Source organism: Trachurus japonicus, chromosome 18, assembly GCF_045865225.1.
Source record: "Trachurus japonicus isolate A0001 chromosome 18, Traja_1.0".
Classification (NCBI taxonomy): domain Eukaryota; kingdom Metazoa; phylum Chordata; class Actinopteri; order Carangiformes; family Carangidae; genus Trachurus; species Trachurus japonicus.
Window position 1 is genome coordinate 19,215,920 of NC_140924.1, and position 15,726 is coordinate 19,231,645.

At 43.0% G+C, this 15,726-nt stretch overlaps 2 protein-coding genes across 2 annotated transcripts in view; both read right to left on the reverse strand.

The window, feature by feature from the left end:
* Positions 1 to 15,726, reverse strand: part of LOC146969197 (putative E3 ubiquitin-protein ligase RNF144A-A) — a 98,879-nt gene that overhangs the window by 33,884 nt on the left and 49,269 nt on the right. The window lies entirely within an intron of this gene.
* Positions 7,302 to 8,459, reverse strand: LOC146969199 (E3 ubiquitin-protein ligase DDB_G0292642-like). The gene is made up of 3 exons (XM_085760452.1): positions 8,421 to 8,459; positions 7,880 to 8,029; positions 7,302 to 7,757 (listed from the first exon to the last, which is right to left on the reverse strand). The coding sequence occupies exons 1-3, from the start codon at positions 8,457 to 8,459 to the stop codon at positions 7,302 to 7,304; spliced, it is 645 nt and encodes a 214-aa protein (XP_085616578.1).

Below are 15,726 nucleotides of genomic sequence, written 5' to 3' on the forward strand. Positions count from 1 at the left end.
TGTTGACACTGAAGGAGAAGCGGAAAATACAGAAGATATCAAAAAGGACACTCAACAGGGAGAAACAAGTCTAGATGATGGGGGAGAGGAAGGTAATGCAAAAGGCATAAAGAAAGAATGTCTGCTCAGAGATAAAAGTCCTCAGCCTGGAGGAAAGGAAGGTAATGCCATAAGCATCACAAACATTACACCACCAGAAGGTATTCCTCTACAAATAATACTTGGTCAGTCTGCAAGAGAGGAAGATAATGCAGACATTATAAAAATGGACACATCACCAGAAGAAAGTCTTCAGCCTGGACGAACAGAAGGTAATGCAGAAATTATACATGAGGACACCATACCACATGACCCACATCATCTGGCTGGAGGAGAAGAAGTTAAAGCAGAAAATGTAAAAGACAACCCATCAGTAAGGGAAACAAGTCTTAATTCTAGGAAAAAGGTGGCTGGAAAACTGTGTTGCTCATTCTCTTAAAGGTACAGTATGTAAGAAATCTAAAGCAACTGGCCGTAAAATCCTCCTGATATGTCACAGAGACTCAGGAATAATGTTCATATAACACGATGAACTCACCAACAACAATAGTACAGCCAGAGTATTCGCATTAAAAATCTTTTTTTGCAGACTGCAAATCATGTTTATGTTTTGAATTTACGTGTTTACATGTTGAGCCACCTAGCGCTCTCTCCCAGTCACGGCGGCGTCAGTGGAATTTCAGCCTCCAGTCTGGTCCACTGACCTGCCGCTACGGCTGGGAGAAAAAATTAGATCGCTGTGCTATGAATTTGACTGCAGTAACTGTTTTTGGCCACATTCTTACATATTGCACCTTTAAAGCATACCAGTTGGAAAAACAAGTCTTGATACAAATTTCAAAACTGCTGACAACTGTAGAAAATTGAATGTACCAAAAGGACATGGAGATGATGGTGCAGAAATCTGGAAAGACATCACAAAAAAAATGTTGAAATGAGAGATGAATCAATTAAAAAAATATTGCTATAATATTTGTTTATATTCATTTTCATAATAGCCCTTAAAAGTTCTTAAAGGGATAGTTCACCCAAAATTCAAATTTCACTCATTATCTACTCACCCTCATGTCATCTAAGGGCTGGGAGAATTTTCAGAGTCCTCCGTGCCTTCTCTGAGTTACGGGGGGGTCTGCGCAGCAGTATTTGTCCATATAATGATTGTGAATGGGGCTCACTTTTCTTCGTCCAAAAAGACACACCAAAAAACATCAAAATACCTCCATGCTGCTCGTCTGTAATGTCCGTCTTGTATTGAAGCCCCGACATGAGAAATTGTCCCGCTGGTCAGTGCAAATTACGCGAGATTTGCACTGACACAGGAGCAGGAGCAGTGATTTGAGACACTGGGAGCTTCCGCTACAAACAAGCTTAAAATATAGACTCATTTAATTTTTTTCGGAACAATTTCTCATGTCGGGGCTTCAATACAAGAGGGACATTACAGACGAGCTGTGTATTTGGATGTTTTTTGGTGTGTCTTTTTGAACGAAGAAAAGTGAGCACCATTCACAACCATTATATGGACAAATACTGCTGCGTGGACCCCCCCGTAACTCCGAGAAGGCACGGAGCCTTAGTCGACATGAGGGTGAGTAGATAATGAGTGGAATTTGAATTTCGGGTGAACTATCCCTTTAACTAAGGGGGATGGGGGTTATTTGCAATATAATACCAAAGCAATTTAGAAAAGATGACAACTTTATGACCTCCTGCTTAAAAATTACAGATAATGTTTTATTGATGTTTTCAGTAGTGTGATCCTTTTCATTTGTGTAAATAACTATTCTGTATTCTCAAAGTCTGTGCTTATTATTATAATTTAGATATGTTTAAAAAAAAAACTTAGTAAGCTCTAAAGACCCAAGCAAAACTATGTACAAAATCTAAAATCAAATGGGCAGCCTGCATAGTTGCAATTAAAACCTTTTTTTATGATTTATGTTTCACATGAAATCGAATCGAGAGATCTGGTAACACTTACCATTGTTTGGCCACCCTGTCATGAATTACTAACATCTAGACATTTAGTGGAGGAGCTATATAATTTATGACATATGTCACACGTGCAAAGTGGCTGTGGTCACATTAGAGAGATCTGCAGACTGTTGCATTTCAGTAGAAAAGCTGTGTCGTGAATTGTAGTTGGTTGGTGGTTGGCTTCATGTCATTGTTCATGTAGCCTAGACATTGAGCTGTGTGTAAATCACATATCATTTTGATGTGAACTGTTTCAATTTTACTTAAAGAGGATGTGATTTAGCTGCCTGATAGAAGTAAATCTGCGAGAACAGTTGTCTATGGAAATTCCTTCCTTGTTTTAGGAGAGTTGTCCAGTAAGTTCTCAAGATAATTAACCAGAGGACAGACTGGGTCTCAACCACAATTGAAACAAAGAAAAGACTTATCATGTCTCTGTCAGCACATGAAATCAGTGGTGGTTCTACCTTATATGGTAATTCCCTCCTCACCAGATAGTCGGGGAGCCACAGGCTCATGGTATGGCCCCAAGTTATGACATCAGTCAATATGCTATCATTTTCAGCAAACAGTACACATTCCAGAGAAAAAAATATAAAAATCCCACCAAAATCATTCGTTCTGTAATAATTTAACTACTAGTTGGCATTCAACAGGCTCAGGAAGTAAATGCCATGGCGTTCATTCAATGTTACCAACATTTTGGGAGCAGCACCTTCCACGAACTGCTAGGAAAGTACCTGAGGCAGCTCCTTGCAATCATCCCAGATAAGTGTGACTGCATCCACTTTGTTAGTGATCAATATGACGTGTCTCCCCCGCTGAAAGTCTGAAAGGTGAGGAACGAGAGAAGGGGACGAAGACCTGCCCTATGCCACATGATACTCTCCCTAGACCTGAATGGGAAGGCTTCATCCACAATTCTTTGAATAAAGCTAATCTGATGAACTATGCATGGAAGAAGTATGGGCAGCTCATAAGTCACTTCCTGCAGGATGCACACTTATCCTGGGTGAAATCTTTCGTGATCCTGGTCGCACGGTCCAATTGTTAGCAGATAATTCTTTCTCTGGAATGAGTACATTGTTTGCTGAAAATGTTGGCATATTGACAGATGTCATAACATGGGGCCATAGTTGATTGCCAATGAAGTACAGATGAAAATATTGGAAAACAGTGAGAAAAAGCCTTTTTTTTCATTAAATTGATATAAAATCACGTAGACATTATTTTTTCTACATTTGTTCTGTGGCAGCCTACCTAACCCACTGAGGATTTCAAGAAAATCAAAAATTACATTTTCCTGTCTGGTGCATAACAGTGAAATGGCCATAATTTTTTTTCATGATATTTCCGGCAGAGCAGACCCTTCAATTATTGGTCTTTAGTGTCAAAGTTAACAGAAATAAAAAGTATGGCAGACCATGTCAGGTTCAAACTTTTTTTGAGCCTGTGGCTCCCTGACTACATGTAAATGAGGAGTCAATATTTTAAATAAGTATTTTATGTTTGTCTGATATTTGCTGGGCTGACAGTGTTATGCACACCACTAGCATGCAAACTGGGACATGTTTTGTTGACGTGTTGACTGCATGGAGAGAAATAAATTATATTTTCATCAGTCTACAGCATTGGTCCTGTGTAATGTTTGATGCATTTATTGTGTATTTGTACCTTTTCTGTTTAATTAAAGCAGAAGTAAGCGATCCGGTTGTTTTGGCTCACTTCTTGTCAGCCGATGGAGTTACCAGTCCCCGCCCTCGTCATGGATCTATTGGTCCTCGTCCCTATGTACGTCACCACATTCACGCGCATCCCTTGGCTGCACACACAGCCCTTCATGCCGTTCTCTCTCCTCATTGGATAAAGGTTGTAGGATACAAGGAAGTATACAAGAAGTTTTCTTCTCGGCTTACAGCAGAGCAGAGTGACTGACAGACCCGTGTTTCGGACCAAACACTCTATAGTAGCGATTGCTGTCGGAAGACTTATATTAACACAAACATTCCGCTTACTTCTGCTTAAAGGAATACACTAATTACTTTACCTTACCTTAAAATGAAACCACATCTAAAGATCTCTGAAGTTTAATAATCAACACATATGTGCTTAGTCAGATCAGTTCAAAGCCGAAGAGTAAAAACAAAGAGTTGTTGTGGGAAATCTTATGGTTAAGTTTACCTGTTTGTTGAATTTAGGTTAATCCTTAACTACATTAGACATGTTTCCTGAAACTCTGAACTTGAACTGTGTCTTGCATTTGATTTTAAAGTAGACAATCTGAATGTAGCCTGTCTGTAATTTTCTATAAATAATCCAAAGAAGTGAAAGGAATTTGAGGGTAAAATGATAATTCCCTGATCGTTACATATTCACATATTTGAACATTTGAACATTGGTCATAACAGTTCTTGGTCAAATCTCCTCTAAAGCCAGACCATGTGACCTTAAACTGAATTACACAAACTGAGACATACAGATTTTGAGAAGTGTAACAGTGTTTGCTGAACTTTGTGGAGTTATTCATCAGGATGAGCAACACTGACCGCATTTGTGTGTTGGTGTGGTTACACGTAGCTCCACCCAATGTCAGGTTTTCAGTCTGCTGCACAGGGCTAATTGGTTTGAAACAGCAGTGGTTTCGTTCATTTGTTTGCTGATTCACATCAAACTGTGACAATGACAGATACCATATGCAGAGGTCTTGGACAAAAAGGTTCAGAGCATCTGTGGCAAAGTAAGTGGGAAAATGATCTTTGCTACACTTTGATTTTTCAAACTACTCATGTACATTTGATGTGGCCTGTGTTTCATTTCTGATGTGTTTCTTTTTTTTTTTTTTTCACGTGAAGCACCAAGCAGAAGCTAAAACTGGGAAGAACTACAGCGTCTTCACAGCCATTAAACATCTCCCAGTTTGCATGCTATAGTCTACAGTGGTTTGCATAACACTGTAAGCCCAGAAGGGGGCAGAGTAGGATCACACGTTAAAATGGCACATCACATGTCTTTGTCACAAACTTTACTGTGAATTTTACAGGTTGACGGGATATTAAATAGAAATCTCGACAGTTTCCTAGTAAGTAAGTATTTTTTTAAATAACAAAATCACACAAAATTAAAAGCAAATAATTGTAAAAAATCAGACAGACAATATATATAACCAATGATTTGCATCTATTTATATATTTATAATAATAATATAATAAAATATATTAGTAAATAGCAAAGCCAAACAAGTTTATAAGAAAAAACAAACAAACAAAAAAAACATATGGAAAATTGTTTAGTTTTGTTCTAGTTTTTTCTTCTCTCTCCACCCCCACTCCCCTGTAGGCCTACTGTAAGGAAACATCTCAAATACATTATAAAACAATGTTCATTCATTACATTATCTATTGCTCTGTGTTTTTGGTTACATTAAAAAAGGTTAGATTCAGCGTCTTCTCAGTGATATCTCTTGATAAAATACACAATTGCACAAGTTTAGTGATGTTACCCTCAAAGTACAAGTTGCTGTCACAACATAATGCCAAGATTTCTTGCAATGAGCTTAATAAATTCTGAGAGGTGACCAGTGAATGGCAGAGTGTATGTTCAGTGACCTGCTGTGGAACAATAATGGAGACCTAAGTTTTGTTGGAGTTGAGTTGTAGAAAATTGACTGACATCGAGTTTCTAATGTCCATCAAACAATTGTGTAGAGAAGTCAGCAAACTGAAGGCTGAGGGCTTTATGACTGAGATCATCTGCATAAAAGTGTAAATAAAGACCTGTACATAATGATTTTTGTAGCAAATGTAATACATTTAGTGCAACTGTCAAGGCCTTTTTTGTCTGGTTAATAAAACACACACACAATTTACTATCAAAAATGTAATAAACACATTTTATCAGTTCTGGACACCTTTCTAAATATGTGAGTGAGTTTAAACTCTGTTGCAAAGTTGCACACTGAACTCTTTTATGTACTTATTGTAAATGACCTTTCATCTGCAGTAGGCTACTTTAAAATGGGCAGAAAATTGTTCTTTCACATGTTTCTGTCTGGTTTGTGCTGCAGTGGGTGTTGGGTGTTTCTGTGACGGATCGGGCCAGATGAGGATCTACTCCCCGTCTGTCGTCTCAGCCCTGCAGAACCACCTGCTGTCAACAGATCCTGAGCTGGGAGGACCACTGGAGAACCTGGTACTGTACTCAACAGATCAGTAAACACCTTTCCTCCCCTGTGTCAAACCTCCTGTTACCTAGGCTACAACCTGCCTCCGTCCCTGCAGGACGCAGCTGCAGGCAGAGTACAGTTCTAATATAACCAGTGTTTGTGTCTCTGTAGGTGAAGGAGCTACGTTTGGCTGTCATGATAACTCCACCTCTTTATTCTGCACCGGTATCACCCCCTTTGTTTAGAATAATGTTAACCTCATATTTACTTTGTTTTATATCCAGTCAGCTCTATGAGACGTTAACCTCAGTCCAGGACTGGACCTGGTCTCTGGTCTCTGCAGCCACAGCTCTCAGCTCCACTGCTGCTCTGTCTCCTGGCTGCTCTCATCATGTCTCACAGGAAATGTGTCTCCTGCAGCAACAGGATCCACACTGAGACACAGGCAGCATCACAGGGACATTTAAAAGCTTTTAAATTTAACAAACTGAAGAAAGAAAAATAGATTTATCTTTACACATTATCACAGCTTCAAAATGATGTTAGCTGTGCGATTAAAAAAAAAAAAATTAATACATGATGGAGCAAATATTCAACAATATAGGTCAGTAAAAGTAAAGGGTGAGTCAAAGTGATTCAGCAGAACAGCTTTTAAGAGTACACTGATGCAAACTCTGCAAACAATCATTTATGTGTTTGAACAAATGATTTTGGCCAATGAGAGTAGCTATGTATAGAAACGGTAGGTGATTTGCAAGACATTTTTATTTGATTTAATATTCACACAGGTTCTTTAAGATTAAGTTTTGTTGAGTCATTATCAAGGTGTATGATTTTTTATTTCATACACATTGTCATCCTCAGAGATGTTACATGCAGTGCTTTATATTCAGATTTCTTTGAACAAAAGTTGCATCATTGTATCATGACTTGACAAAATATTACACAATAAGAGAAGAGGGAGATGGAAAGGGTTTAAAACTGACAGTACAACTTGATATCAAAACCAGCAGAATTGTGGAAGATCAAACTGAGATTAGGTGAATTAAAACATCATTGTATTATGAATATGTAATGTATGATGTACATGATGCAATGGTGCACCTGTAATACACAGTGTTTGTTACTCCTTCTTCCACACAGGTATAGAGGTCTGTCTGGGGGCAACTCCAATGGAGCATGGTATGTAATAACAACTTGTTTCCAAACACTCCACTGTCAGCTTCAGACACACAAAACAAAACTCCTTCTCACACCGTGAACAGACGACGTTCTTACATTTTGTTCCATCATGCGATACCAGCAAACCACAGGTGGGACAGGCACGAATCAACGGACATCCACTGACGTCCTTCACAGACTCAAAGGTGATCTCTTTGCAGGTTTTCAATATGTTTAGTGACTTATTGATGCAGTCATCATACGCACAGCCATCCGAGCCTGGAGATGGACCTTTCCACTCCCTCAGACACTGCCAGCAGAATTCATATGTTTTTTTTTTGTCGGCTGTGCACAGTGTGCAGCGGACCCTTAGATTGCTGAGGTCAGTCCTCATCACAGAGACCTTACAGCCAGGACACTGTGTGGTGAAAACAATAACACTGTTAAAACTACATTTTCTTTACTGGTGAGCAACATTTTAACAAGCAGATGTGATTTCAAAGAACAAGAACAATAAAGTAACTGAGATACATGACATACTTTCTTGATGTCCATGTAATTATTGGCAGCATTCTCAAACAGTTTCTTTTCAAAGTACTCTGTTTCTTCCGGGGTCAGAAGAGCCATTTTACGAACCTCTTGATATGGCCACTCAACATTACAGTGACCACACACAAACTTGCTCTTTCCCTTAGAGATAGAAAAGAAAACCATTCATTAGATGGAGAAATCCGATAGTATGTGTACTTTAAAGACTTTATTTATTTATTTATTTTTCATAAAGAGTTCATGCAATTCAACAATAAACTGTAAAGTAATCTGTCATGTCTTGGGCACAGATTGGACTGGATGAATGAATGCTCATCCATATATTACAGTTCTAGGATAATACTTATATATGTATATATGTATTATATGTATTATTTCATTTATTGTCAGGTTTATTACACTTTGCTACACAAATAGCTAAAATTTGACTTGATTTGAATTAGAATACATCCGAAAAGTCTGCATCAAGGAAAATAACCATTGTTTGGTAAACCATCTGAATTTTGTTTGTAGATGAGGAAATTAAATTTACCTCGTCCAGTAACCTGCGACAGTAGTCGGTCAGAGACATGGGAGAGTCTGAAAAACGTCCTCACCCGTCAGATCCTGTGGTTAGGCTATAGGTCTGTGTGGTTTTATATATTCTGCTCCACGGTTTCCAAAATCCTCCTCAGTCGTTCCTCGACTTTACTCAGTCGTCAAATAACTGTCGTCTGGTTGTCGTAGGCTACTGGTTCAGTAGTCACTCTGCTGCTCACTTCTCTTGAAGCATAGTCGACACATAGGTGGTGGTGACGTCACATTCAGTTTTTATAAAGTCGGGTCGGGTTTTTGGTTTCTTTCTGTCCGATCTTTGCAGCTGAAGAACACATCCACATCCACATCCACACCCATTCAGTCAAACAGTCCTCGAAGTGTCACCGGCAAAATGATTCAGCTGAATAAGCCTGCACATGGGAGAAGATCGTCGACCTGTGCGACGAATGTGATGACAGTAGGGGAAAAGAGAGAAAAGATTGTTAAAGAACTACAGCTAAGTAGCCTACGTTTAACCTCTTTTATGATTAGGGTCATGTTACATAATTTTATTAATCACCTATATGATGAAATTATAAATACCCAGGCCATTTAACCGCCATTAAAATGAAATTGTATACTGAATTCAGATTTATATCTTCGTCGGCTGTTATTAGTGTGACCGGCACTAGGGTTACTTGTGTATGACAACGCCACTCTCTTTAAAGGGGAGAGACCCTGGACTACACGCAGTGTGACTAATTTACAGCAACCACTCCCCACTCAGGTTAATACCTATTAGGGCAAGGACAAGCAGAGGCTTTTGAAGTTATACAAAAATAAAGTTTATTTTAACAATATCCCCTCAACAATAAAATCAATACTTTTGTATTTGATCAGGCTGATACCTAGAGTTGGACACACACATAACCAGGTGAATACTGTTATGCATTTAAAGGTTCGAAGGCACTACACACTTCAAAGACACTGCACACTTAAAGGTTCAAAGGCACTGCACACTTAAACAGCTCAAAACACTGTATACTGAAAGGTTCAAAGGCACTGCACACTTAAACAGTTCAAAAACACTGTATACTTAAAGGTTCGAAGGCACTGCACACTTCCAGAGCAAACATTAAATTCTACGACACCATGGAAAGGTGGATGGTCACAACTATCAAGATATAAGCGCAACAAAACAAAAACAAAAATGGAGACACTAATTATAAGGATCTCTGGGAGGAGAGAACAGTGGCTGCCCTGCCGACGTGTGTCGCCAGTTCAGCCTACAAAACAGAATAAATACATTACAAGAAATTCAACAGTATTATTAAAACTGACCCAGATGATACCCATGCCCAGTCTCTCGTACCTGCTTTGAGCTAAGCTGTAGCGCATCCAGGTAATACAGTAGATAGACTGGGACAGCTAATGCTGCTGGTCATAAAGTGCTGATGATTAATATCTACAAATATAACAGGAAATACAAAGTTAAATAAACCACCGAATGTACAGCAGCAGACAGGTGGCAACATCATATTAGGTGGACATATTATTAGTAGCTCCCACCTTAAACTGCTACGAGGTAAGGCCTACAGGTATGAGGTACAATGCAGTTTAACCCTCATGGCACCAACAGACACACTAAAATGCACTGAGAAGTAATATAACAGGAAATACAAAGTTAGATAAACCACAGAATGTACAGCAGCAGACGGGTGGCAACACCATATTAGGTGGGCATATTATTAGTGGCTCCCACCTTAAACTGCTACGAGGTAAGGCCTACAGGTACGAGGTACAATGCAGTTTAACCCTCATGGCACCAACCGACACACTAAAAATGCAAGGACAGGTAAATAATCTAAACTCAATAAAACACAAGCATATAGACCCAGAAAAGTGTTTACCTCTCTTCTTCTCAGACCTACGACGCCGGCAACAGGAGCATGGACGAGGGTGAGCTACGAGAACAAACGTGGACTTGCAAAGTCCCGCGAGATCCTAGTCTCATGTACTGTGTGGCTGCTGTTGCTAGGTTCCCCACCTGGTGACCTGGGTCCTAGCGTCCCATATGTTACATACACCCCCACTTTAAAAGGTCGCCGTCCCGGTGACATAACTCACTTTACTTAGCAGGAACATTAGTCTCGTGGCCTGTGTGCTAAAGGGTCTGGAGGCCGTTGGGCTAGGGGTTGGGGTAGACGGAATGGGTTTGAATGCTGCCCAGCTGTGGTTCGGTGGGAGCGCCGTATCATCTCTGGTCCCAACAAGAACTGGGGGGCTGTTTCTGGCCCTTCAGGAGAGGGTGGATTGCTCTCTGGGAGACCTACAGGTTCTTCCATGGACACAAGGCCAGTCTCTGGGGGCTGGGGGTCTGGGGCTGGCTCCTGTTCGGCAATAGAGCTAACGTTACAGGGGGAGCTGATGAAACCTGACAGAAGGCTGCTGTTACTGTCCTCATCCTCGCTAGCGTTTCCTAAGGGGGGGGTTTCATCCCTCTGTCTGGGGGGAGGGGGGGCCACTAGTGGTTCTGAGACCAGCACGCCTCTCTCAGTGATTGGTCTTAGTTCAGAGCGATGAACAGTTTTCTGCTGTTCTGGGTTGGATCGGGACTGGATCTTGTATACTGTACCGACATTATCCAGGCATTTCACCACTTGGTAGACTGTTGATTCCCAGACATCTTGGATTTTTCTACGTCCTAGTACATGGTTCTTCCGATAGACCAGAGTGCCAACTGGAAGGATGGCTGTGGTTGTTGGAGGTTGGCGCTGCTCTCTGGCTGTGGCAGCTGCCTCCAAATGCTTTTTAGCTGCCACATACACAGAAGCCAAGTGATCTTGATGCTTGGTGACCCAGTCATCTGGTGTGATTGAAGCTGGATCCTCATCCGCTTGCCCCAGTAGTAGGTCAACAGGTAGCTGGGGTTTCTGACCAAACATCAGTTCGTATGGTGAATGACCTGTTGACTGGTGGACTGTTGTATTGTAAGCAAACACCAACTGGGGGAGCAATTGGGGCCATTTTCGCTTTTTCTCTCCTGGGAGGCAGCGCAAGAGATCAAAAAGGGTTCGATTAAACCTCTCGCATTGTCCATTTCCCTCTGGGTGGTAAGGGGTCGTCCTGCTTTTTGCAATCCCATACAGCTGGCAAAGGCGTTTGAGTAGTTCACCTTCAAAGTTGCGGCCTTGGTCCGAATGAATTCTTTTAGGCACTCCATAGGTGTAAAACCATTTTTCCGTGAGGATTTTAACAACAGTATGGGCCTTCTGGTCCGATGTTGGATATGCTTGAGTGAATTTGGAGAAAACGTCGGTCACGACCAAGACATGCTCTCTCCCATCACTGGCTCTTTCCAAGGTGGTAAAGTCAATGGCAACGACCTCTAAAGGTTTGGAGGCCGTCAGATGTCCCATGAACGTCCGGACTGAGGGCCGCACTGCTTTGGCAATGATGCAACGTTCACACTCTTTGCACCACTGGTCAATGTCTGAACGCATATTTGGCCAGTAGCATCTTTCTCTGACCAAGGCTGTCGTCCTTTCTGCCCCCTGGTGGCCGTGATTGTCATGTAAACTGGTCAGTACTTCTGCTTGTAGTGCTTTTGGTAATAGCAGCTGGTGAACTGTCTGTCGGCTTGGGGGCATCTGTACCTCTCTGTAAAGCACATTGTCCTTTTCCTTGATTCTCCTCCATTGTCGGACAAGCTCCAAAACCTGGTTGGGTTCTCTAGACCGTTCTGCTCTGTTTGGGGGGCGTCCTCTCCTCCAGTAGGGGAGAAATGCTTTGAACACTGGGTCTGTGGCTTGCAGGGCCTGCAGATCAGCCTTCTCCCGCACCGGAGCTGCGTCCACTGCCATGACGTTACCAGTGAGCTGTGGTTGTGTGGGAGAGTACTTTTTGGAGCCAGTCATTTGTGATGGAATGTTAAAACCAGGCACGATGTCAGAAATGGAATGTACTGCTGGGGTGTTCGGTTGACGGGAAAGGGCATCAGCATTACGGTTGGCTGCTCCGGGGCGGTATTTAATGTCAAAGTTGAAACTGGCCAATTCGGATGCCCACCGTTGCTCTACAGCTGCTAGCTTGGCCGTCTGGAGGTAGCTCAGGGGGTTGTTGTCTGTGTACACGGTGAAAGCCGTCCCCAGAAGATATTCCCTGAACTTTTCTGTGATGGCCCACTTCAAAGCAAGGAATTCTAATTTCATGGAGCTGTAGTTTGACATGTTTCGTTCACTTGGTCTAAGCCCCCGGCTGGCAAATGCGATTGGCCGACGGGCTCCATCCTGTTCTTGAGCAAGTACTGCACCCAAGCCCTGGTGGCTGGCATCCACTTCTAGGATAAAGGGCTTCTTGAAGTCGGCGTAGCCAAGGACAGGAGTAGTGACAAGCTTGTTTTTAAGTGTCTGAAATGCTTTTTCACATGACTCACTCCACTGTCCTTCCAACTTGGCACTGACCTTTGACCTTGGTTTTTTCTTGCTTCCTTCTAGCTCTCCAACCAGTCGATGAAGCGGGGCTGCATGCTTTGCGAACCCTTCTACAAAACGCCTGTAGAAGGAGGCAAAACCCAAGAAGCCGCGTAATTCAGTGACGGTGGATGGGCGCTTCCACTCTGCCACTGCCCTGGTCTTCTCTGGGTCGGTTGCCACACCGGCAGGGGAGATGATATGACCAAGGTATCGCACCTCCCGCTGAAAAAAATGGCATTTAGACATCTTCAGTTTCAGGTTATGCTGCTGGAGCCGACTCAGGACCATCTCCAACCGCTGCAGGTGTTGACTGAAGGAGGTGGAGAAAATTATGATATCGTCTAAATACAGCAGCAATGACTGAAAACTCTGATCCCCGAAGATACGTTCCATTAGGCGCTGGAAAGTTCCTGGCGCATTACAAAGTCCAAATGGCATTCTGTTAAACTCGAAGAGGCCAAACGGGGTGCAGAATGCCGTCTTCTCTTTGTCTCTCTCTGACATTGGCACCTGGTTGTATCCACTTGCCAAGTCGAGCGTTGAGAACCATTTGGCACCAGTAAGAGCATCCAAAGATTCTTCAATGCGCGGCAGCGGATATGCGTCTTTCCTCGTCTTGGCGTTGAGTTGTCGATAATCGACACACAGCCGGATGTCACCACACTTTTTCTGAACAACTACAATGGGGGAGGAGTAAGGGCTGGAGCTCACTCTCACAATCCCTCGCTGTAACAGTTCTTGTATGTGGGACTTGACAAGTGAAAATTGAGATGGGGGGAGACGGCGGTACCGCTGACGAACAGGGACGTCATCTATCAGTGGGATCTCATGGTAGATCAGGTCAGTACAACCCAAATCCCCATCATCCAGGCTGAATGCGTCTCGGTACTTTGTCAGCAAACTCTTGGCTGCTTGTGCATCATTAACAGGGAGATCGGGCCAATTCAGTTCACTCAGGCCAGGGAGGGGGTGGGGGGGGGAGGCCTCTACTGCCGTAGACTGGATGAATACCACCTGCCGGCCTTCGTCCTGTGTCTGCTCCTCCACCTGTACAGCCTGGGAAGAGGAATGTAGATCGGCCAAATGTAACGTCCCCAACACTGTTTTTGATCTCAGCCACTGGTCTTCCTCACCAACATTAACAACAGGGATGTTGACAGTTCCTCTGGAAACAGTGAGGAGGGCGCTAGATATGAGCAGGTTCATGGGTAACCGACCTTTTCCGTAGGGCAGAGGCTCCAGCAATACAGTACCAAGGGCTGGGCCTGGGCCTTGGTTGCAGGTGGCCTGGACGAACTGTAGGGAGCCCGCTGGTATCCGGATTGCCGGTCCCGGTGGTGTCACAGCCTCCCCTACATGGCCGGTCTGCAAGAGGCGGTCCATCTGTTGGTACTCTGACAATGCACGCCCCCATTCCCTCTCAGCTTGTTTTACTAGAGGAGAAGAAAAGAGATTGTCACCATGTTCCCTGAATAATACAGAGTAACAGCCACTGATAATGTTCATTCCCAACAGACCAGGTACTACAGTTTTCCTTTGTTGGGAAGCTGGATCAGGGGGGTCTTTTACCACCAGGATGCCCATCTGTGGGAGGGTGGTGCCGAGAACTTCAACGTCTAACTCCACATACCCCAAATATGGAATATCTAATCCATTAGCTGCTGTTAATTGGAGCCAGGTACAAGATTTCAGTTGCTCATTTGTTTGTGGCATCAGATACTGTTCAAAGAAAGCCTGTGTTACAGTAGTTACCATTGATCCAGTATCAAGTAAGGACGGCACCTCCACCCCCCCTACTCTGATCTTTACTACTGGGCAGCGTCCAATTAGCCGGGATGCCAGACTTGCCTGTTTTGAACCCACAAATCCCCCTTCTGGTATCGGGTTCCCAACACCAGAGGGCGCTAGTTTTCCTGCTGCTCCACTGCATTCACTCTTGCTCCCACCCATTGGCCCCGTCCCCGTGATCCCACCCCCCCAGGGAGACCACCCATTTCAACCCGACAAAATCTAGCAATATGACCTGCCTTGTGACACCGCATGCATATTGGTTTTCCATCTGGCTGGAACTGGTATTGTTTTGGCCTGCTGCTGCTGGGGGGATCCTGGGGGCTTGTATAATTAGGGGCAGTGGACGAAGAGCCTAAGTGTTTAAGAATGGCATCTAGCTGTACTTGCTGTTTGCGTAAACACTCCTTCAATTCTGCCAGCTCATCACTGGACCTAGCAGCAATGGCGTTGGTGTCGACATCACCTTGACCTAATCCTGAAGCATTCGAATCACAGGAGTATGCTCGTGCTCTTTGTCCACAAGCAGGGGGCCCTCGCTTTTCCCATTTGATAGCTGCATTACGTACATCTTTGAAGGAATGGTTAGGATGTTGCCGAACCAAGTGGGCCAATTCACGGTGTAATTTGGTGTCACGTACGTTTTCAATGAATGTGTCACGGATCACCAAATCTGAATTCGAAACCCCCCTTGGATCTTTACTTTCAAGTAGTTCCATCAAATGCAACAAAGCATGGGAAAACTCACGTATGGACTCATTATCCTGTTGCCGGCGTTGAAAAAATTGTCTCTGTAAACTCACATATGTTTGATCACACCCAAAATTATCAAGCAGTATTGTGAAAATAGCCTCTGGTGTGGCTCTATCAGTTGGAGAGCTAAATTTTACCTCCCGCTTAGCTTCCCCATCTAGCAGATCACAAAGAAATGTTGCTTGTTCAACCTGTGTGTGCTGCACAAACAGTGACTTTTTTGCTTCTTCTACCCAGTCTTCTACAGTTAACCCATCCTGAGCTATATCTCCTGAAAACCGTGGACATTTCCTCTCTCTTGGTGCA

Bases quoted from the DNA above. Each gene is read 5' to 3' on its own strand.
- LOC146969199 (XM_085760452.1), bottom strand. From the start codon at position 8,459: ATGTCTCTGACCGACTACTGTCGCAGGTTACTGGACGAG. The intron at 8,030-8,420 runs GTAAATTTAATT...TCTATCTCTAAG, and splicing joins GTCGCAGGTTACTGGACGAG to GGAAAGAGCAAGTTTGTGTG. The intron at 7,758-7,879 runs GTATGTCATGTA...TTCACCACACAG, and splicing joins ATTACATGGACATCAAGAAA to TGTCCTGGCTGTAAGGTCTC.